The sequence below is a fragment of the Stegodyphus dumicola genome, chromosome 4, assembly GCF_044657685.1.
Source record: "Stegodyphus dumicola isolate Sdum_Otavi_A_Nest chromosome 4, ASM4465768v1".
NCBI lineage: Eukaryota > Metazoa > Arthropoda > Arachnida > Araneae > Eresidae > Stegodyphus > Stegodyphus dumicola.
This window is the reverse complement of record NC_140771.1, coordinates 235,707,673-235,731,414: the sequence shown is the minus strand read 5'-3', so window position 1 is coordinate 235,731,414 and position 23,742 is coordinate 235,707,673. Positions and strand designations below refer to the sequence as shown.

At 32.5% G+C, this 23,742-nt stretch overlaps 1 protein-coding gene across 4 annotated transcripts in view; it reads right to left on the bottom strand.

The window, feature by feature from the left end:
* The window catches only part of LOC118183803 (uncharacterized), a 68,855-nt gene that overhangs the window by 12,627 nt on the left and 32,486 nt on the right, over window positions 1-23,742 (bottom strand). For 3 of the 4 annotated variants that reach the window (XM_085816089.1, XM_085816088.1, XM_085816087.1), the window contains one exon: window positions 10,908-10,994. In XM_085816089.1, the coding sequence (XP_085672215.1) occupies window positions 10,908-10,994 (87 nt within the window). Of the gene's footprint in view, window positions 1-3,323; window positions 4,680-10,907; window positions 10,995-23,742 lie in introns of all 4 variants that reach the window. The other variant, XM_085816086.1, reaches the window with a different exon arrangement.

The window sequence follows — 23,742 nt, the reverse complement described above, 5'->3', positions numbered from 1 at the left end:
TATCCATAAATATCAAATTCAAGAACATTTAATTACATTTTCAATAATTTGTGTATCCAATAAAATCCATGAGATGTAGCAATGTCTCGGAATAATAAGTTTACAGGGTTATTATCATTTTCATTAACCAGCTACTTCTAATTTCAGCCTGAACTAAGGCTTTTCCTTTTCGTTTCCTCGGCGGAACATATATCAGTTAGAGTATTTAAATCGAGGGTTTTGGTTTGTAAGACAGTGTGTGTTTCTGCCTCCAGAGGCCATGCGTCTAGATTCGCCGTTTCTAATAAGATTATAATTATTCGGCTTTGCGTTATTGTTGTTGGTATTTAACTGTTACGCCGATGAGAAGTTTTGAGTCAACTTCTCTTTAAATCAATTGCGTAGTCTTTGACTGCTAGGCTTACTTTAAAAGTCTGTTATTTTACGTTTCATCGCCACAAATGATGGTTGTTTTGTTAAACATGAAATGTGTGCTGATGTTGAAGTTCTGATTTAATAAAAAGGTTTTAAACCGTTTCAAGACTCCTTTGTTACGTTAGACCAACGCTCCAAGTCTGTTAGGAGTTTGTTACCAGTTTTGCTATCATGGAAAGTCGAACTCTTTAAGTTCTAAAGATAAAAATGGGCTACCGTTTAGTTTAGGAGGTAAATCAGCTAATAAAAAAGCTTAGCAAAATTCTTCCTCCCAACGGTTATAAAGGTTATCGTCGCTGAGTGCAATACCGAAGGGCCCAGTTTAGAACCCCAGAGTAGGCATAGATGTTTTTAAATGTACAGCGTCCGTGCGGCATCAGAGCAGTCTAAGTATGCGAGGAGTAGAAAGGTCCTCTCGAGAGGTTGCTGGTAGGGGAAGAAGGATGGAAGACCCTCGGACTCATCAGGCGTATCTTGCGCTCCTTGCCACGAGAAATTCCGTGGGCTAGGGCTGATACAGGTCAGACAAGTGAGTATTAGTCAACAACAACAGAAATACTAAAATCAAGAAGCTCATTCTTCTGCCGGAACATATATGACGAATATTTCTGCAGGCTTTATCCTAACAGCGTTGGAATAGAATGAAGATTAACACAAAGAACCGGTAAAACAAGAAATGTAAAGAAAAGTGAGAGAACTGTATAAAGGAGGATCATCTACGGAAGGACTATTTACAATTTCAATTAATAAAAGTCATCGAAATAAAAGAAAAGCCGTAGATACCAAGCACTATCCGGAAAAGATTATTTCTTGGAAGCATGAAATATATCTCCATATAAAGCAGTGTCATCTTCCTCTGCAGATATGTCGTATACGAATGACAATAAGCATTGTTCCGTGTCCCCATCACTTGCAAACGCCCCATATGTAAATGATAGTAAGTATTCTTCATAGTTATGAAGCAGAAATGAAATCATACCAAGTCTAGCCTCTAATTTATTATTGACTCTGTGGAGTCATTAGGTTATATCCCTACAGGAAACGTGAAAAATGAGCAGTGCCCTTGCCAGGATTCGAACTCCAGACCACTTGAATACGCATCGAGTGTGTTTCTCGAAGGGCCTCGAAGGCATGCAGAAGGGAGGTAGAAAATACCTTACATACTCTCCATGTTAAAGGGCGACTGGCGATGAGGGGAACCCAATCACCGAATCATGGTGGTGACGGATTATCGTCTCCACCACCTTTTAGTTCGGGCCTTACGTGCAGTCATTAGAATATATCGATGAGGAAAACGGAAAAAATGTGCAATGCCGACGCCGGGATCAGAACTCCGGTTTTCCCGAATACGCATCGAGTTTGCTTCCAGCTACACCTAGAAGGCATGAGAACAGGGGTAGAAAACAACTTAGAACCCCATTGCACATGATGTGAATTTTTGAGACAACAAAGTTTAGTATTTTCTGATTATCCAGACGCCCGTTTCTAACATACAGTAAAACTGCCGCGTTTCGAGGCATTTTTGGATTTACAAAAGACAGCCGCCAACCCCCCCCCATGTCCATCCCAGATACGTATACAGGTATTTAAAAATTTTATCTTCAGCATTCATACTGTTGAACAACTTTCATTGGCTAAAAAAATGTAAATATCAGCCATACAGATTTTTATTTTCCACATTGTCTTGCTTGTCATAAAATACTTCTTATTACTACTTATGAACAAAACAGTATCTGTGAGGCGTAAAGGTGGTCAAGTAAAAAGTTAACGTTTGTTTACCCAAGTTGCCAGGGAATCGGCATAAGACCGCGAATAATCCGAAATAGTTTTAAATTTCTAAATTTATCAAATTACGTATCCATGCCTGAGACATTAATATTTTCTGGGAAGCAGAATGTAAAAAATTACAAGGGCAGGTACTTCCATACTGCTATCGGGAAAATAAACATTCGATTTTTGTCATTTTATTGTGCAACTCTGTGACAACTGAACAACAACAGTGACATACTCCTTTTTAATAATAAGTATAGCTATAGCTAGTTACTCCCTAAATTAAGACACAAATTTTTCGCTCAAAATATTTTTACATATATTTACTTCATGCAGTTATACTCAGCATTTGAAAATATCTGGCAGTACAAAGAAAACTTTAAGCAAATGGTGAATTATGCAAATGGTTACTAGAAATCGATAAATCATAAATAATACTTACAAATAAGAGGCTATAAAGTTAACTATTATTGCGAAATACCTAGTTGCGGTAGCTAGGATTGCCAGAAAGTGGCAGGGAAAGACAAGGTTACCAAATTTGGTGAGAAATTGTCCCATTTGCGATATTTGGCGACAAAATCGGGGATATGCTATAGACGAAGCGAGAACATTCTAGAATGCATTCTTAGCGGTTTTCCCTATAATATTCTGGAAGGTAGGTTAAAGCTATATATACCCTGCCTGTATGCGGAGTAGGAGTGTCTTGAATTCATTTGTGTAGTAGAGTGCATTGAGTTCAGAGATTAGCTTGAGAGCGATCGACTGCTGCACTTTAGTGCTTTTCCGTGAAGCTGTCTTTACTGTTATAGCCCAAAGGTTGTGTTGTTGATTGTTTCAGCGCGTTTATCGTAATTTTTTTATGACTAACGTGTCTTTGGACCTCTCCTGTGTAATACTGGTGAATAAATTGTGTTTTGACTCTTCACCAATTGTTTTATCAATTACTCCCGATTACTCCCCAATTACTCCCCAATTACTCCCGATTACTCCCCAATTACTCCCCAATTACTCCCGATTACTCCCCAATTACTCCCGATTACTCCCCAATTACTCCCGTAGAACGCAACTCTTTTGAGTCAGTGCTCAGCTTTTGCGCGTGAATAAATGCATTAAGAAAATGAAACAGAATAGCATTTTACCTTCTGAAAACCTTTTCGAATTTTCCCCACAGTTCTTCTTCAGAAATCTTATCCTTTGGAATTTTATGCACAAAAAGTGAATTTGAATTTCTCCAACCAGGTACAGTGAATTCTGGAAGATTTTCCGAAACTTTTCCAAAACCGGGCCTAATACGTAAATCAGCTTGATAATTTCCAGCATTTCCGACTAAGCTCAGTTTGCTGACATCGTTATTCTTCGTACAATTCGTGCTGTTATGAAATTTATTAGAATTGTTCGGTTTTTCATGCACTACAGGTTGAATAAGACTTATTTCACTATCATTTTCCGACTCGGAATAATTCAAAGATTCAGTATCGCTCTTCTGGTGCAAAACACTCTCATTGGCATCAGGTAGGTGACTTTTATCGTTTCCCTTTACTTTACGACTCATAGGTTGATTTTTGCCGATTAATTTAAACTGATTCAGATTTTCAGTTTTGGGATATATATGCGTATCTAATTTGTTGCACAACTCCTCTGTTATAGGCTGAATGCTCGGCTCGTTTGAGTTGAGTCGTGCACGGCAGCCGCAATTTTGATTGCTTACAAATTCATTTGATCTATCTTTTAAGGACTTAGTAGGAAATGCATTGTCTTCCTTAAAAACTTCCTTCGGTGCTATCGGATTAATATACTTTCTCTTGCAGTCCTTTTCTGTAAGTGGACTTCTTATAATGGGGTAACTGCTAACATTCGTACACGTAATTCTTGCGCAATATATCTTACCTTCTACGTTAATAAACAAATTACCGAAAATTTCGCCTATAGGTGAATCCTGAGGTACGGTGTGCAAAGTCTTGTTAGGGGATGTCCTAGAGTAGTTTTTAGCCCCGTTTTTCATTTGTGAAGATCTGCATTTGGAAAAACTGGGAAGAACAGGTTCACTTTCAAATAAATACTTGGTATTTCCTGGGAGTTTCGCATCTGTCGTATTTTTAAGATCTTCGTTATTACTCTCTGAATAGCTTTCAGTTGAACAGCATGCTGCTTTAACTCTCCTGTGCTTAGAAAATGATTTTCTACTATAGTGGAAAACAGTTTTGCACGGGTAAGGTCGGAAAACTCTTCTCCGTTTTTTACCCTTCCGGGAGGATTGTAATATCTGTGAGTCGGAGCCTAAAGTGTTGATCAAGTGCTTTTTAAAATTTTTGTTGTAGCGGTGGAGTTTGTCGTAGCTTTTATTTACCATATTCAAATCAGGCAACTGTAATCGCTTTTTCCCATTATCGACGTACTTTGATTTTGCCCGAAAATCGGATTTGAAATTTATTGTATCTCCAGTCACTAACTCTTGTCTTTCCATTTAGAAGAAGAAAAGAAGTATTTGCTTTTATCTGTTTAAAATAAATCAGAAAAAAAAGAAGGTCAGAAAAAAGGAAAAAAATTAAATATGTACAGGGTATATCAGTACAGCTTTGACAAACTTTCAGGAGAAATAGAGTACACCTAGACATAGGAATCAGGGAAATCACATAAGAAGACATGTTCGGAAACGCTTTCCTATGGCGGCAAAAACATCGCGGACGAAAACGTCGCAGATAAAACAACGCAAGGCGAAAACGTCGCGCTAGAAAACATCGTGGGAGAAAACATCGCAGTTCTAAAACATCGTGGGAGAGAACATCGCAGTTCTAAAACATCGTGGTACAAAACATCGTCGTCGAAAATAAAGCGGTTCAAAAACTTCGCAGTTTAAAAACATCGTCGTCGAAAATATCGTGGTAAAAAATAAAGTATCTACAAATCATCGCAGACATGCTTTTTTCAGACTTTAATAACTGTAAATAGATATTCGCATAATAATTTGTGACCGCAAGATAGAAATAAGGATAATTTGTTTTTCATATTTTATATTAACTAATAAATTTTTGCTGAGAAAATAAGAAGGAAACTTAAGCATAGAAAATTAATGCTACTTATAGCACTTAATAGAATTTTAAGCCGACATAGTTAACTAACAAAGACCATTAATAAATCATTTTTTATAAAGTTTTTACTGGTAAGTTTTCAGGAAAAGCTATAAGTTGCATTAATTTGCTATGCTTATGTTTTCTTCTTACTTTTTCAGCAAAAATAAAAAAATGTGAAAGTAAAAGCTATCCTTCTTTACATCTTGCGCTCACAAATTATTATGGGAATATCTATTCACAGTTATTAAGGGGACTCATACACCTTAAAATTCATAAGATCTTCGAATATGTGACTGTTGCAAGAATTGGGATAACTTATTTATTTTAAAAGCAATTACTTACAACTTTTTATGGCTGACTACATAATATAGCTGCTTTCTGAAATAGTCATCAGAAGGTTTGTGTTGCCACAAATAATTTTATAATTTAATCCGCTTTGTGACAATATTTTTCGTCACGTTTCCACCTTGCGCACACAGTTTGAAACATTTTGTTGCATAATTTAATTCCATATTTAATATATAGCTTTTATAACATTTGGAAACTACTGTGAACCTCAAATTCTAAGAGTTTTATGTTAAATGTTTATTTTATTTGGAGTTGAATTTATAAAATGTATTTTATTAAAAAAATCTGTAATGTTTTGGTGTATAAATTTTTTTTAATACTAAAATATTCATCAAATTTTTGGTTCACTTAGAAAATAGTGTCCATATAAAGAATTCCATGAAATTTCAAGTACGTACCATTAGCCATTTTTAAAATATCATGCGCGCAATGTGAAAACATGACGAAATATTTTGTCACAAAGCGGATTTAATTACAAAAATATTTGTGGCAGCACAAACATTCTGGTTACTAGTTTCCAAAGCAGCTATATTATGTAGTCAGCTGTAAAAAATTGGAAGTAATTGCTTTTAAAATAAATAAAATATCCCAATTCTTGCAACAGTCACATATTCGAAGATCATAAGGGGTTTAAGGTGTATGAGCCCCCTTAAAGCCTGACAAAAGCATGTCTGCGATGTTATCGTCATGCGATGATTTGTAGATACTTTATTTTTTACCACGATATTTTCGACGACGATCTTTTCAAACAGCGAAGTTTCTGAACCGCTTTATTTTCGACGACGATGTTTTGTACTACGATGTTTTAGAACTGCGATGTTTTCTCTTTGCGATGTTTTCTCCCACGATGTTTTGTAGCACGACGTTTTCGCCTTGCGTTGTTTTCTCTGCGACGTTTTCGTCCGCGATGTTTTTGCCGCGATGTTTTCGGCTGTAACCGGCGGTAAGACGACAAAAAACGCTAAAAAAGGAAGGCCACAAACAGTGAGACAAAACATGTTTTATTATGTTTAGTACAGCAAAAACCTACAAATAGGAACAAAGATAAACAACTCTCGTCATCAAAGAAGGTGTTCGAAATTACGACCCGGAACCGTGATGCAGGTCTCACTTCTCTGGCTCGTAGAAGATCTGCATCACTAATGGAAGATCGCATGGAGATGCATGACGCACGGTTCCTGCATCGCTGTCCGGGTCCTAATTTCGAGCACCCTTTTTGATGATGATAGTTTTCTCTTTATGTTGTTTTTTTCTTTGTTTTTGTTCTACTCCGAATAATAAACATGTTTTCTCACCCCGTTCGTGTCCTTTCTTTCTTGACTTTTATGTCGTCACTACTGTCCGTGGAAAGCGTTTCCAATCATGCATTCCTATGTGATTTCCCATCGCTTAGATATATCTCTTCTGAAAGTTTATCAACGCTGTACTGACACACTCTGTATATGAGTTAAAAATATATCATAATATCTTTACTTTTTAACTAAATTATACAATGATATTTTAACTAATATCAGTATTTAACTAATAACTTTAAAAATATTTATTGATGTTGGTACTACTTTGGTAGACGGTGGCACGGATTTTTGGCGATTTACGTTGTTGGTACGATTGTTGGCGCGATTTTTATAATCGTCAGCCATCTTGAAATGCATAGTAAAGTATTCGAAACTTAAAAAAAATAAATAAATATCGTTAAAAGTAATGGATTAATTTTTTGTTGAAAATGTCGTTTTTTAAGATGCCAGGCAAGTGTAAATAAATACATTTTACGGTACTTTTCCGTTTTGCCGGCGCAAGCGATAAAGTCGCCAATAATGGTACAACCGATTCCAAACGGAATATTCTCGCTGGTAACCTTTTATGCCTCATTTTCAAAACAAGTCGCAGCTTTTTCTTATCAGATTGATTGTTTCTTTCAATACTGGCATATAATTACATAGAATTTTTATCAGATAGTTCAGTTTTATGTCTAAGGCCATTTTTGGTGATTAAGTCAATTAGGATGCAATCACAGCTTTTACCCGAAGCCGAAAATATAGAAAAGGAAAGTCAAGGGTTAAATTCATCAATTCTAATGAGAATGTATTAGTGAAGTAAAGCACTGCAGTTTTACATAATTTCTGAGTAAACTATTCGTACGCATTGAAATATTTCTTGCAATTAAACTTGTGTTCCAAATTAAGATTCTTGAAATTAATGTAGATAATTACTGAGAGCATTAGATTTTTGTAGAGTAGTTTGTTTACGTGAGATGAGATCGCTTGGGGTCACGTGATATGAACCGGCGAATTAGGATGTTGAACCATGAAAGCATAGTAAATTCTTAAATTAATGTCTTTTTACAAATTTATTATCTTTATTTATTGGCTTTTTATAAAGTTTTAAGCGATATTAAAATGTTTATACCTTCAAAAAAAGAATTCATAGAACTAAATTTTTTTTAATATTTTTTTATGTGTATACTGTATGTTGTCGCCAATAAAGTCTGCTTGGCGAGATTTGCGCCCGCGAAACGGAAAAGTACCACATTTACTATGAGTATAATATACTAAAGTAAGGTTATTATTACTTTCATATAGCAAAAAAGAGAATAAAAACACCGCTATAAAAACATTGTGCTAACTTTTAATTAGATTAAAATATTACTGAAATAGAATATCGAATTAAAAACCATCATACCAACATTTAAAGGAATTAGAATATTATTAAATTCAAATACTTTAAAATACGTTATATAGAATATAATTAACATTAAAACATATGTGACAATAATTATGTCAGCAATTTTTGAAAATAGTGTATTAATTTTTTAACAAAAATTGAAGTATACAATTATAAAAGAAAAGAAAAATATGTATTTAAATTTTTTTGAGTCATTTAACCTGTTGTTTATTGATAAGTACCACAAAAAAAAATTCGAATCATAATTGAATCGGCTCTTCTAACCATCTTCATCTGTGATACACATTTCTCGGACTTCATTGAAGAAGCAATTAGCGAGGTTTCCTCCAAAAATTTAAAATAAATTTCCTCTGACGCTATTAACAATTTATAAATAAATCTTTGATTAGGAAAGACAGGTTGGCCAAAAAAAGGTCTCAAAGGGCAATTTTTTCATTCCAATACCAATAATTCTTGGTAATTCCCAATAACAACATTCACCTTCGAAACGGAGATATCCATTCCATTTGAAATCTGAGGAATTCGAAGAGATGAATAATAAAATTTTAAAATGGCGCGGTAATGCACAAATATTCAGTAACCAATCAGGGAGCTGATTACATAACGCATAGAATTAAAATTATTTAAATAATCATTCATAATAAAATCATTTTTAAAACAAATGCAAAATTAAATTGTGTTTTAATATTTAACAGCCATAAATAATGTTTAAAACATTAGATTAAATTTATAGATATTAATAAAACCAATTACTTTTTAAGTAAAGTGACGTCATTGATTACATCATCCACAACATTAAATTATATAAAATATTATAAACAAAATTTTTATTTCACATAAAAATGCAAAAGTCAGTTGATTTTTAATATTTAGAAGCCATAAATAATATTTAAAACACGGAATTTATGCATAATAAAACGCATTATTTTTTTTTAATAAAATGACAACAAAGTATCGGTTACCATAAATAACTTATCCAGCAATGGGTTTACCATAAGTTGTATTACTCGCCAAAAAATCGCCAAAATCCGTGCAACCGTCTACCAAAGTAGCACCCTAGTTTCAGCTTTCAAAATAATTTAATTAATTAAGATTTAAATTAATTAAGATTTTAATTTAGTTATTTGTTTTCGTGGTGCTACTTTGGTAGACGGTTGCACGGATTTTGGCGATTTTTTGGCGATTTTCCTTTGGTGAGTAATACAACTTATGGTAAACCCATTACTAGATAATTTATTTATGATAACCGATACTTTGTTGTCATTTTATTTAAAAAATAGTGCGTTTTATTGTGCATAAATCCCGTGTTTAAAATATTATTTATGGCTTTTAAATATTAAAAATCAATTTAATTTTGCATTTTTATTTGAAATAAAAATTTTATTGTTTATCATATTTTATGAAATTTTATGTTGTGGATGATGTAAGCAATGACATCACCTTACTTTAAAAGTAATTCGTTTCAATATGTATAAATTTAATCTAATGTTTTAAACATTATTTATGGCTCTTAAATATTAAAATACAATTTAATTTTGCATTTTTTTAAAAAAAAATGATTTTATTATGTATGAATTTTTAAATAATTTTAATTCTAGCCGTGATGTAATAAGCTCTCTGATTGGTTATAGAATATTTGTGCATTAACGAGCTGTAATCAGCTCCCTGATTGGTTACTGACAATTTGTGCATTTCCGCGCCGTTTTAAAATTTAATTTATATCTTCGAATTCCTTCAAAGATGTCTTCAAAGATGTTATCTAAATTATGATTCTGATTTTTTATTGTGCTACTTATCAATAAACAACAGGTTAAACACTCAAAAAAATGTTAGTACATATTTTTCTTTTATTTTATAATTGTATACTTCAATTTTTGTTAAAAAAATTTAAACACTATTTTCAGAAATTGCTGAGATAATTATTGTCCATATGTTTTAATGTTAATTATATTCTATATAACGTATTTTAAAGTATTTGAATTTAATAATATTCTAATTCTTTTAAATGTTGGTATGATGGTTTTTAATTCGATATTCAATTTCAGTAATATTTTAATCTAATTAAACGTTGGCCCAAAGTTTTTATAGCGGTGTTTTTATTCTGTTCTTTGCTATATGAAAGTAATAATAACCTTACTTTAGTATTTTATACTCATAGTAAATGTATTTATTTACACTTGCCTGCCATCTTAAAAAATGACATTTTCAACAAAAATTAATCCATTACTTTTAAGGATATTTATTTATTTATCTTTTAAGTTTCGAATACTTTACTATGCATAAAAACAGCGTTTTTCAAGATGGCTGACGTTTGTAGAAATCGCGCCAACTATTCGGCCAACGTAAATCGCCAAAAATCCGTGCAACCGTCTACCAAAGTAGCACCGTTCTCGTTTAATAAAATGTGTAATTTCAATTCAAAAATTAGGTTTAAAGAAAGTATTAAAATACGCTTGTACACTGAAGTTTAAGAAATTAAATTTACGATATTTTATTTATAATTGAAGTAACATAAATACAAGTGAAACATACGGTCACAATTTTCAATTATGATATTAAATCCCTAAAGATTCAAAAATATCAAAAGGAAAAAAAAAAAAAAAAAAAAAAAAAAGAACTTACAATTTTCTAATATATGGATTACTTGGAGGGAGTAAAAATCCTATCAGATTCAACTCATAATCCGAGTTTTTTCTTAAGAATTTGATCCTGAAATCATGAAATAATATAAAAGATTAATAATTGAAAGTACGTGAATAAAAATTTTATTTCCAGTCTCACACTATTTTGAAAACGTTGCCACAAGTATTAATACAAGAACATAAAAGAATGCATACGAAAATAGATGTTAAATTAAATAAATAAAAAAAATAAAATGAAAAATTTCAAATAACTTGCTCAAATATATGGTGATGCAGTTTTGAAGCTCGTGTGTAATAGGAAATAATATCTCTACATAATAATAAAAGATAAAAGAAAGTGTCTGCGTGTCTTTTGTACGTGCTGCGCGTAAGCTAATAGACACAGAGCTACGAAATTTGGTACATAGGTGTATCTAGACAAGAGCCAATGCATCTCGAAGCAATTTTTTCAAAATTCGAATCAGAATTTTTTAAATTTTATCTTTTCGATTTTATCGCATCATTTTGAATGGTTTCATTCTTTTAGACGTGTGGTTTTGGCAACAGTTTTGCATTCAATCGTATACTGGACTGCTGACTGTTGAAAATCAGCACTGTTGCCACTTGGAAAAATGAGGGCGATAATTCTGTGGAGTTTTTAAATTTAATGTTTCTCTTGGATACTGGACGTTTGTTAAGAAAAGGCAACGAGAAGTTGATTAATTTATTTATTAGGATAATTATTATTTATAATAAGAGATATTGCTTATTTCATCGTAATTTTGTTATATGTAATATTTTTGGTTTAAATTTGTGATTTTCTGTTTTTGATGAAGTTGTTCTGCAGAGTAAAATTCTGCGCAGTTTTTAAAATTTAACGTTTGCTGTTCCCTTCAGGCATTTTTACGGTACATTTAAAAGCCTGACGAAGGCTGACAGCGTAGCTGCTAATATTAAAATACAGGAAAATGGTCTGAAACACGTTAGGAAATTCAGAATTTAGTCGGATATGGAAGTGATAAAAACTCGTTTCAAATCATTTTTCCTAATTAAATATGAATTGAACAAAGAAACTAGAACTTTAAAAACATATGTGAATAAGTGATATAGCATACATAATATAAAGTAATATAACACACTGAAGGTAATTTAATTATAAAAAAAAAAAGAGGAACCATATTGCAGTTTCAAGACTTGATTAAAGACGCAATTCCCCCCCCCCAAGGTCGTACACTAGCCTTTATAGACGTTGGCCATTACTAACGCTAATGCGGTGGTCACTTGATTATCGACGCATCTAATCGGTGGGCCACAGTTACCTCCTATATCCTATTTATCCCATGCCTTACCCGGATACAAATCCGAGGTTTACCGTACGGCATTCAGAATCACTGACCACATTCCTGTCTGAGAGGTCAATTTTCCACCGTAGAAGACTTCAGAATTGAATTTAGTCAAATGGCGATTAAGTAAAAACAATTATTATTAGTCCAAAGGGTTTCCCTTGAAAAACTATTAATTTCTTTTTGGTATTTTGCGTCGAAAATTTTAAAATGTTGTATCACTTTTCAAATCGGGTCCACCATATATTACCGCCCTGTCTTATACATTTAATAAATTAAATTAAATCAGATCAATAAATTAATCAGTCTTATTTAAATAAACTAAATAATGAAGAATCTGCATAAATGTATGCATATATCGCGCACTGTGATAAAAACGGTACCTAGAATCATCGAAATTTGAATAACGGTAATCTTCCATAGAATATGGGCATGTGAAAGACCTAATTTGAATTTGAAATTTGTTTTATTACAGGTTTCATATTTTGTAACAATTCAAAGAATTTTTGATTAAACAACTAAACGATTTCAAAGCGAGCAATGGCAACACTGTACGAGGAAAAAAAATTATATCGCGAGGCTCTATATCGGAAATTCTAAAGATATGCTCATCTTAAAATTAATTTACGATATTGCTGCTGAACTGAATTTTATAGTTTGGGTACGTAGAACATGATATTTCATAAATAAAGGTAACGCGCAAAAAGTTAAAAAACACTTCCTTAGAGGTAATTTAAAATCCGAAACCTTTCAGAATTTTTAGTCCAAAGGGATTTGAATCTCGAAGGACTATTAGTTTCGTTTTGGCATTTTGCGTCGGACTCATAAATGTCGGTTCACTTTTCAAACTGTTGCCACAAAATGTTAGAGTCCTGCATTATATTTGAAGAAATTAAATAATGAAAAATCTGCATAAATGTATGTATATTTCTCGTATTGTGATAAAACAACGGTACATAGAGTCATCGAATTTTGAATAACGTAATCCTCCAACGAATATGAGCATGTGGAAGACCAAATTTGAAATTTGAAATTTGTTTTATGATCGATTTCCTATTTTTTAAAACTTTGACGAATTTTTGATTAACAAACTCAAGGATTTCAAAGCGAGCAATGGCAACGTTGTGCAGAAAAAACATTTTTATCTCCAGCGCGTGAGTCTCTGTATCGGAAATTCTAAAGATAGGCTCGTTTTAAAACTATTTTGCGATATTGCTGTTGCACTGGATCTTATGGTTTAAGTGCGAGGAACATGATATTTAATAAAGAAAGGTAACACACAAAATGTTAAAAAACGCCCCTTTGGACGTAATTTAAAATCTGAAACATTTCAGATTTTTTTTTTTTTTTTTGTGTGTGTGTGTGTGTGTGTGTGTGTGTGTTTTATTATTAACATTTTGTGTCCTTACATTTTTTATAAATATAAAATTCTTGTCGATTTTTGATAAGTCGATTGAACAGAAAAATCCCAAAATATTTAAAAACCGTTTATCTTTAGAATTTTCTGACATACAATCTCGAGGCACTGGAAATAATTTTTTTTTCCCTGTCACTGCTCGCTTTCAAATCTTTGAGTTTATTAATGAAAAATTCGCTAAAATTTCACAAAAAGTGAAATAGTTAAGGAAATAAATTCGAAATTCAAACTTCGGTCTTCCAGTTGCCCATGTGGAGGATTACGTTATTCGAAATTTGATGGCTCTAGGTACCGTTGTTTTCTCACAGTGCGGGGAAAAAAAGACATACATTCATGTAGATTCTTCATTATTTATTTTTTTAAAATATATTAGAGGACTATAATATTTGGTGGCAACAATTTGACAATTATACGCTGTTTATAACAAGGAGCTTAGAATAGATGGAGTAAACATCACGTGACAATAGTGAAGTCAAGAAGATGTCAGCAACATGATGTCACGATTTATCATAGCCAAGAAATATATTGTTGAATAAAATTAGGCTGAGAGGAAATATTAATGTCCGCAACCTCAGCAAAGTATCTTCAAGCGTAATTTCGTAAAATACCATTTGAAACTTTCTCTAGTATTCTAAGTTTTATCATGTATACATTTGCGTTACAATTACCGTTTCCACGTTTTCATGTATACCTTGACTGTATTAAATTTGAAATCTTGTGATATTTCTTCGTACTGAATTCAAAATGATTTATGTTAAGCATTAAAATTAAAAACGAAGACTTATAAATATAAACGAAGACTTATAAACGAAGACTAATTTCGTAAAATACCATTTGAAACTTTCTCTAGTATTCTAAGTTTTATCATGTATACATTTGCGTTACAATTACCGTTTCCACGTTTTCATGTATACCTTGACTGTATTAAATTTGAAATCTTGTGATTTTTCTTCGTACTGAATTCAAAATGATTTATGTTAAGCATTAAAATTAAAAACGAAGACTTATAAAATGTTCAATAATGAATAGCTAACGTGTAGACATGCTAACTTATAACATGTAGGCACCTATTATATTTTAAACATAACCAGATGTCCGCTATGGCAGAGACCATGATAAGTCGTAACGTCATATCGTGACGTTTAATGGTTTCATTTTCATTGCACGGAACATACGGAGAAGGCTTATTCCATTTATTCTAATAGCTTTGATGTATAGTGAATCAACGAAAAATGCCCCTTCGAGATAATATAACATTCAGGACTAACGTCCCTTTTGATCTAAAAAATTCAATGTTCAGAGAAAAAATAATTCATCATAAAGAAAAACTTTGAAGCATGAATTAAAATTGTAAATTTGTGTCATGGTTGAATGAAGGGAAAGAAATTGCTTCCTCGAAACAAAATGATTTAAGAAAGTGGTGTTTTTTGGGGGGGGGTGAGCACTAGCCATTTTTAGGCTTTCGCCACTACAAATGCCGGAAGCGGTGTTCATTTTATTATGGATGCACCTAATAGGCAGCCACCGTTACCTCCTATGAAGGGACAGCCAATTACATCCATGCCTTCTCCAGAATGCAATCCAAAGCGCAGTAAAGAGTGAAGCTAACCCAAGAGATATCTCAGTATTTGGAACTCACGCTGAACTAACAACTAACGGCAACAATTGAGAGCAGATATTGTCTCCGGTCTTGTATTGCCCCCCCCGGACGCCGATAAATATCTAGTACTTCTCGATATTACTGGAAGGCATACAGTGGCAGGATACGGTTACAATTGCATATGAAATCAATTACAGTACTTATTATGGGGATATAGAGTCCGGACCAAAATGTCGCCAAAACCGTTGCAAGCTTGGCGATATCTCGCCAAATTAGCGGGAGGGTCATTTACTCAATGTTAAATAGACTTACCCTTGCATTCTTATTTTTTCCGCAGAGCATCATCTCTCTAGATTTTCATGTTACATTAAACAGAAAAATACAACAAATTCACATATAATTGGACTAAACCTATCTATATGTGTACAAAAGTCTTAACAATATCTAACTGTGCAAATAACTCGTATGTTTCTTATACAAATACACACTGGAGCAAAAAAAAAAATTCCGGTCACCTAAAAAAAGTGGTGTTTCTTGATGAAACTGACGAAGGGTAGGGGGTAGACAGGGATGAAAAGAAGGATTTAGAACACTATGACTTCACATATAATTTTATAATTTTAGTCTCCACCCCCGCACTGCTGTGCAAGAAACCATATTTTCTTAAAACAGAAGAGACGTTGATAAACTAAATTTTCAGGTACAATTCAAAATGAGACAGAGAAAGACAAAGCGATATCTAGCGTTCTTCCCAATAAGTGCTGGCAGAATTCATGTTTTTCTATTGAATAAGGAATAGGGAAACGATTTTAGCTTCATTTCGGGGAGGCACTGGTTTGGGAGCCTTGCATTTTACATTCTCCGTAGGAGAAAAATGGGAAACGTAATGCTCGAAAGTGCTCCCTTTTCCCGCAGAGATAGATCTGTTGAAATCAGGTGTGTTTTAAAATAATATGTAGGTGATATTCAGGAATAATATGTAGTCCCCTGTGATGAATTAATTACCGAAACAGTTCGTCAAAGTTGTTTCTTGTGAGACTCGTGTTATCGATACTTATAACTTTTTCTTTTTGCTTCTGAATCTCGTTCTTGTGCGATTCAGTTATACCCTTTTCTTTGTTTATTTTCTTCAAAGATTTAGGAAATCTGTTGTCTGTTCAGTGACCGAAACATGTTCCCTTGTTTGTTTTGATAAAAAATCAAGAATTTCCTTCTCCCTTTTCCTACACTGGCTTTTACCAATAATATACAAACAGAATCACTGGTTTTGGGCTAGGGTGGCAAAACTCTGTTGAATGACGTTTGAATTATCGCCATGAAGAAAACCATTACAGAAGAACCATTTGAGAATCAATAACATACTTTATTACAGCAACAGAGGTCCAGAACCGTTACAGATTCATATAGCGTGGGGCTGTCTTGGATGTTTTCGTATGCGAAAATGTGGTCTTGCATGACGGACAAAACATCTGACGCTCTCTTGAAAGATGTCTCGGCAGTTAAGTGCGATTGCGCAATCTGGTCAGACGTTTTTTGCGGTGACCGGCTGTCGATTATGTCGCAAGCGTGCTCATTGGGGAAGAAGTCAGGCACTGGTGACGGCCTTGGGAGGGTTGTCATATTGCGTAAAGCGCGAGTGGACGCGATCACGTTGAAAAAAGACCTTCAGAAACCATGGTATTACCAACTGCTATATCTTAAGCAAGATGTCATCGATGAAACGTTTAGTCAATTAGGGGTTGCGTAGGATATCTAAAAGTGATGGGCTATCGCTTATAAACATTCTTGCAACAGTACCCCCCACGATACCCCCAGGCGTGATGGAAGTATTTCGCTCCGCAATGATTTTGTATGAGCTTGGTCGCCGCCGCACATGGATGGAGTAATTGTTTGGGAAGCGTTGTTGGAAATAAGCCAGTGTAATGTCAGACTATACAAAATAAAAAATGACACTAAATTTTTTCAGGCATTTTTTAAATCAAAATTCTTTTCAAATATACAATGGGGCACCTTTTATAGGTCTTTCAAGTGATCATTTACAAACGTCGTATAAATGAGAAAGAAGTACATTAACAAAATTTTTATTAACGCTATGAAACATTCCAAAAATTTTGATATTATTTACCTACAACTGATATTACACAAGTTTATTACCGATTTAGTGATATTACCGAATTTTACTCACAATTTTATCATTATTTTGTTGCACAATTAATATTATTAATTATTTACTTTCAATTTGTTTAAAATAGTAATCGTGTTCAAAGAAATTTAAAATTAATATTTTAAATAAATATTTAATTAATATCAACATTTTAAACAAATAAACAATGAAAACAATTTTTACTTTCTTGTATGAAGTATTGTAGTCACGAAAAAATCCGGGTATCATATTTGAAAGAAAATATCCATTTTGATGGCTATTAAATGCAATTTAACGACGTTGTTGCTTGACATATGTATGTAAGGTCAGAATAAAGGACTCTTTTCCCCCAAACGAATTATAAAACTGATTTAAAATGGATTCAGAAGAGGGTTTGTTGGCGGTGTCTGTACGTACGTATTTATGTATGTATGTATGTATGCCGCACCATTATATATATACAGTAACAGAGTGTGTTGTTCTTATCTTCCGGTTAAGGTTTTTATGACTTTAGTTAACCTGCATGTTATAGTTGTAGAATTATCAACAATTTAAAAGTTGTTTAATTACGGCTAAGCCTAATATTTTTACCACAGCAGCCGTATTTGTTTACATTTGAAACTTAGCAAAATAGAGGATTTGTCTTCGCAGGAACAAAGTAACGTCTTCTCTTCGTATTGCGAATTAAATTATGCTTAATCCATTCTGGAATTATCATTTAAGTTATTGAATTATCCTATATATTGGCTCAGCATAGCGTCCACAATACATTCAGTCAGTTTCTACGCATTCAGTGTCTTTTTGGCGAGTGAGACCAAAAGTAAACTTTCAGTTTTGTGCACCGAAAAATCTGCCTTCTTGCCCGCTAGCCAAATTGCTTGTTTTAGCGTAGAAACTGTAATTTTAATTAAAACATTTTTTTAAAAATTGCGTTTGGTGTCTTATTTCCTATATCTTTCAATTTTTAATATAGATATTTTGAGTTTTTATGTATTTTTGCCTTGTCGTGTTCCTCTAACCCCAAACCCTTTCTTCTCATTCTTTCGATTCTCGTCACTCGCTCAAGAAGAAAGCAAGTAAAATGAGGACCGGGGAGGGGGAAGTTTTCAGATTTTATATTATGCCCAAAGAGGCTTCTTAACGTTTTGTCTGTTACCTTTATTTATTAAATATCATGTTCTTCGCACTTAAAGTATAAAATTCAATTCAAGAGCAATATCGCAAAATAATTCAAAAAGAGAATAGAATTTTCGACACATAGTCTCGCGCTCTGAAGATAAAAAATATTTTCACTTTTTTTTAATTCCTTGTACGAAGTAAAAAGGAAGTATTGTAATCGCGAAAAGTTTCAGGCAGCATATTTCAACGAAAATATCCATTTTGACTGCTATCGAATGCAATTTAACGATGTTTTTGCGTGATATGTGTACGTAAAGACCGAATAAAAGACTCTTTTCCTCCAAAAAAATTATAAAACTGCCTTAAAATGAATTCTCAAGAGAATTTTTCGTGGCGTCTGTACGAACGTATGTACGTACGTATCTCGCATAACTCAAAAACGAGTAGCCTCAGAATGTTGAAAGTTTCTATATATGACTACTATAACATGTAGATGTGCACCTCGTATTTTGGTTACAATCGGCCACGCCAAACGTATATAAATATATTCATAAATATATCCACTCTGTTACCCGGCTCAGTGATCTCATTTTCTTTACTCTTATATTTTTGTAAATTGTACATTTTTTGCTTTAAAAATGCTTGAGTTATGTTGTTCTTATCTTCCGGTTAAGGTTTTTATGCCTTTCGTAAATCTGTATGCAATATTTTTAGAATTATCAAAAATTTTAAAGTAGTTTAAGTGCCGCTAAGCCTAATAATTTTTTTGATGGTGGTCATTGCTTGTTTACGTTTGAAACAGCAGAATAGTGGATTTGTTGCCAATTTACAGAAACGTAGCTTCGCAACAACAAAGATAACGTCTCATTTATTACTGCGAATTAAATGATGCTTAATCCTTTCTGGAATTTTTTCGAGAAAATAAGTGTTTAAGATTTACTTCGTAATTTTTAATACAGATATTTTGAGTTTTTATGTATTTTTGCCTTGTCACGAAGTGAGAACTGAATTAAATGAGAAATACTCAATCGTCTGTAAAAAACTGTTTCCTTTTTGTTTTGTTCACTTAATTTCTTTTATACATTGTTCTAGCTTTATTATAGTATATAAATAGAACCTATGGCAACGATTTGATAATTCTTTAAATGATATAAATTTTGTGCATTCTGAGTTAACCTGTGTCTGAGTTTAATTCTGAGTTAATAATTCTGAGTAAGTGAACCTAGCGCCAGAGTGTCGCTATGGTAAACAAATAAGAGTGAATTTTAAAGAATGCATTTATTCTATTGTGGTTTATGCGCTGTCGGCGAAGTAGATTTAATTCAATCCAATAAGTTTAAATGAAATGTAAGAAAAAATGCGTATAATTTAATATTCCGTACAAGGAAGACATGTGGTGTACAAATCAGATTTTTTTGCTATAGTGTTGCCATTGCTTGCTTTTAAATCGTCTAGTTTGTTTATGAAAACTACGTTATTCAAAATTGGATGTCTCTAGGTACCGTTGTTTTTTTCACAGCACGAGACACATACACATATTCATGCAGATTCTTCATTATTTAATTTCTTTAAATATAATGCAGGGCTCTTGGTCGCAGCGACTTAAAAATGGAAACCCCGTTTATTGTAAACCAACGTAAAATGCCAAAACGAAATTAATAGCCCTTCTTGGAAAACTGCCCTTTTGGGCTTTCAAAAAGAAAAAAAAATAGAATACAGCAAAATTTAAAATAGACAAAGCGCTTTAAGTAGTTTGCAGTTCAAAATTAGATAAATTTTTTTTGATTTTATAGAAAAGATTGATACATTGTGAAATTTTATCATTTTATCATTGATACATTCTGAAATTTATCAAGATTCGAAGACTACTTACATTCTTTTTGAATTTTATATTGAAACTTTACGCGTGTGAAACCACTGTCACCCATCTTCGAGATAATGGGCTTCCTCTTAATTCCTATCGAAATGCAGGTAGGTTTTTCTACGAAACCAAAGTTGATCTTAAGGTATCCTTGTGTTGTGGTTTCACACCGGCCCTGCTTCTTTTCTATGTTTCAATTTACAATAGTTGTCTACACTGCCATTGTTGAATATTGTCTAATTAGCTAATTTTTTAAAGAGTTTTGCAATTGAAATAATTAATAATAAGTTTAAGGAAATGAACAAAATTAATTTTAGTAAATAAATCTTCATGTTTTATCCTTTCGGGAACAGCATTCATACTTACGGGTCCCCTAGCTGCTGAGCGGTAAAATCGCTGAACACTGGTAGTTCCGACTTAATTATATATTGACTCAGCATAGCGTCCACAATACATTCAGTCAGTTTCTACGCATTCAGTGTCTTTTTGCCGAGTGAGACCAAAAGTAAACTTTCAGTTTTGTGCACCGAAAAATCTGCCTTCTTGCCCGCTAGCCAAATTGCTTGTTTTTGCGTGGAAACTGTAATTTTAATTAAAACATTTTTTTAAAAATTGTTTTAATTGAGTTTGGTGTCTTATTTCCTATATCTTTCAATTTTTAATATACAGGCGAACATGCTACTCCAGGCGAACATGCTAGCTGCATGTACTTTTTCGTGGCTCTCCTCATGTGTAACTTGTACAAGATTCAGGTTTCCTTAGAAAGTTCTCCACCAAATCATCCCTTCCCTTAAGCAGATAACCCTAGTGTGCTTTGCCGTAATCAAGTAAACCGGCGTATAGTTCTTTATCTTCTTCTAAATCGTGAAAACATTTCAATTGGCTTTCAAAAATGTAACTAGAAGTTATTAATTTGCAATAGATACCCTAATCAGTTTTTCTCATTTGTGTGATTATTTGTTCATTTTAAATTACATAATAATACAGTCATATAAAACAATTCAACGGTAAATAATTTTATTCCTCTTTGTTACGGAAAGCGAGTACCTGTGATATGCCTCTTGGTTTGTTTACTTAGCGCAATGCTTCAAAACACATCATAACTATCTACCTAAGGAGGAGAGAAAGAATCTTTTACGCGGGACTTTCTAAAAGAAACTGCCCCTCATTTAATTTACACAACAGCAAAGCCGTAAAAACATCGGTACAGCCAGCCAGTCCATTTGCTAGGACTTGAATTTGGGTAGAACTAAAAGAGTTTAGTGGTCTTATCCATTCGACTACTGATGGACCAAAGTTTAATTTTCTTTTTAAATTATAATTAGTTTTGATAAAACAATGTACTTATTTTCGTTCATTGTCTTACACGGTAGTACTTACAGCTAGAAGCTTATAAAATAGAGAGCTAACAAAGATATGCTAGTTGTTAGAAATATGACTAATACGAGAAAAATTAATATCTCACCCACAGATTTTTAAAAAATATAATTTTTCATGTATTATCTTTTCATACATGCATTTGGCATCATCAGTTTTAAAAAATACGTCGTTTGTTTAACGCTTAGATTTTACATGTAAATATGTTAACCCAAATACGTTTATAAATTAAAATTTTTTCTCGATAGCTGCTTTTTTAGTCAAAAGGGGCAATTTTCCCAGAAAGACTATTATTTTGGCATTTTGCGTTGAAATGTCGGTTCACTTTTCAAATTTTTGCCATCAAATGCAAGAACCCTGTATTGTATTTAAGTAAATTAAATAATGAAGAACCTGCATAAATGTATGTATGTTTCTCGTATTGTCATAAAACAACGGTACCTAGAGCCATCAAATTTTGAATAACATAATCCTCCACCCGAATCTGGGCATCTGGAAGCCCAGATTTGGAATTAGAATTTTTTTTTTTATTATTATCTATTCCGTATTTTGTAAAACTTTAACGAATTTTTGATTAACAAACTCAGCGATTTCAAAGCGAGCAATAGCAACACTATACGGGGGGGGGGGGGTGGATTATCTTCAGCGCGAGAGTGCGTATCGGAAATTTTGAAGATATGGTCATTTAAAAATTATTTAGCGATATTTTTATTTTATTTAAATGCCAAGAACTTGACACTTAATAAATAAAGGTAACACACAAAATGTTAAAAAAAAAAAAAAAACGTGTGTGATGTAAAATCTGAAAGCTTTCAGATTTCCTTGGTTTTTCCCCTTGCTGTTGTAATATATAATGGGCATATTTTTCTCTCTTTCTGAAAGAAACAAAAGTAGGAAATATTAGTTAGTTTTCTGGATTTTCTTCAATTATCAGTTACTAACTGTAAAACTCTAGGATAATAAATGTAACGGAATACAATTTTCTCTGAGTTTTGGAATAATTATTTCATGAATTATACCTACATGTTCTCAACATTTTTTTAGAAAGAATTTACATCACTCTCAGCTTTCTAAGTTTTACGTTTTTTAAAATTTTACTACATAATTTTTTAATAAACTCACTATTTTTTATACCATTTCTTTTTCAAACCGTTATTTCTGTTTTCTGATTTAATGGAATGCTTATTCTAATTATCGCCTCATTATTTAAAGAATTATTCTTTAAATTTTAAATTTTTAATAATTTAAGATATGTTGTTCGTAATTAAATAATTGCTCTTCATGAATTCATATGAATCAGATATTTAACTATTATCATTTCTCTAGCAGAGGAAATAGTAGTTAAGAAAACATAATTAATGGTAAATTAATTCTGTTTTCTTACTTTGGAAAAAAGGGATGTATGGCGTTAATGTATGGTAAATATACTATGAAAAATCCATTAATACATTCATAAAATAATTTTCCCATATTTGTGCATATTCTCAACTAAGATTAGAATTTTTTTTATACACGTAATTGAAATAGGCATCGCATTGATTGAGTCGTTGCCATTATTCGTAAATGAAATTACATGGAATATAATTTTTCGAAAATAGAAAATAATTTTTGTTTTTTAAATTAATAGGTATCTCATTATTAAGTTGAGTCCTTGTGATTATTCATGAATGAAATTACATGAAATCGAATTTTTCGGATACAGAAAATAATTTATGTTATTCAATTCAAATTTGTTTAAGCTTTTTCAGACTCAAATAATACGTGAATTTTTTCACGGATATAACTCTGATTTAAACATAAAATATAGAAGGAAAAAAAAAAAATTTAAAAGACCACAAAAAAAGAAATCTGAAATGTTTCAGATTTTAAATTACGTCCAAAGGGGCGTTTTTTAACATTTTGTGTGTTACCTTTCTTTATTAAATATCATGTTCCTCGCACTTAAACCATAAGATCCAGTGCAACAGCAATATCGC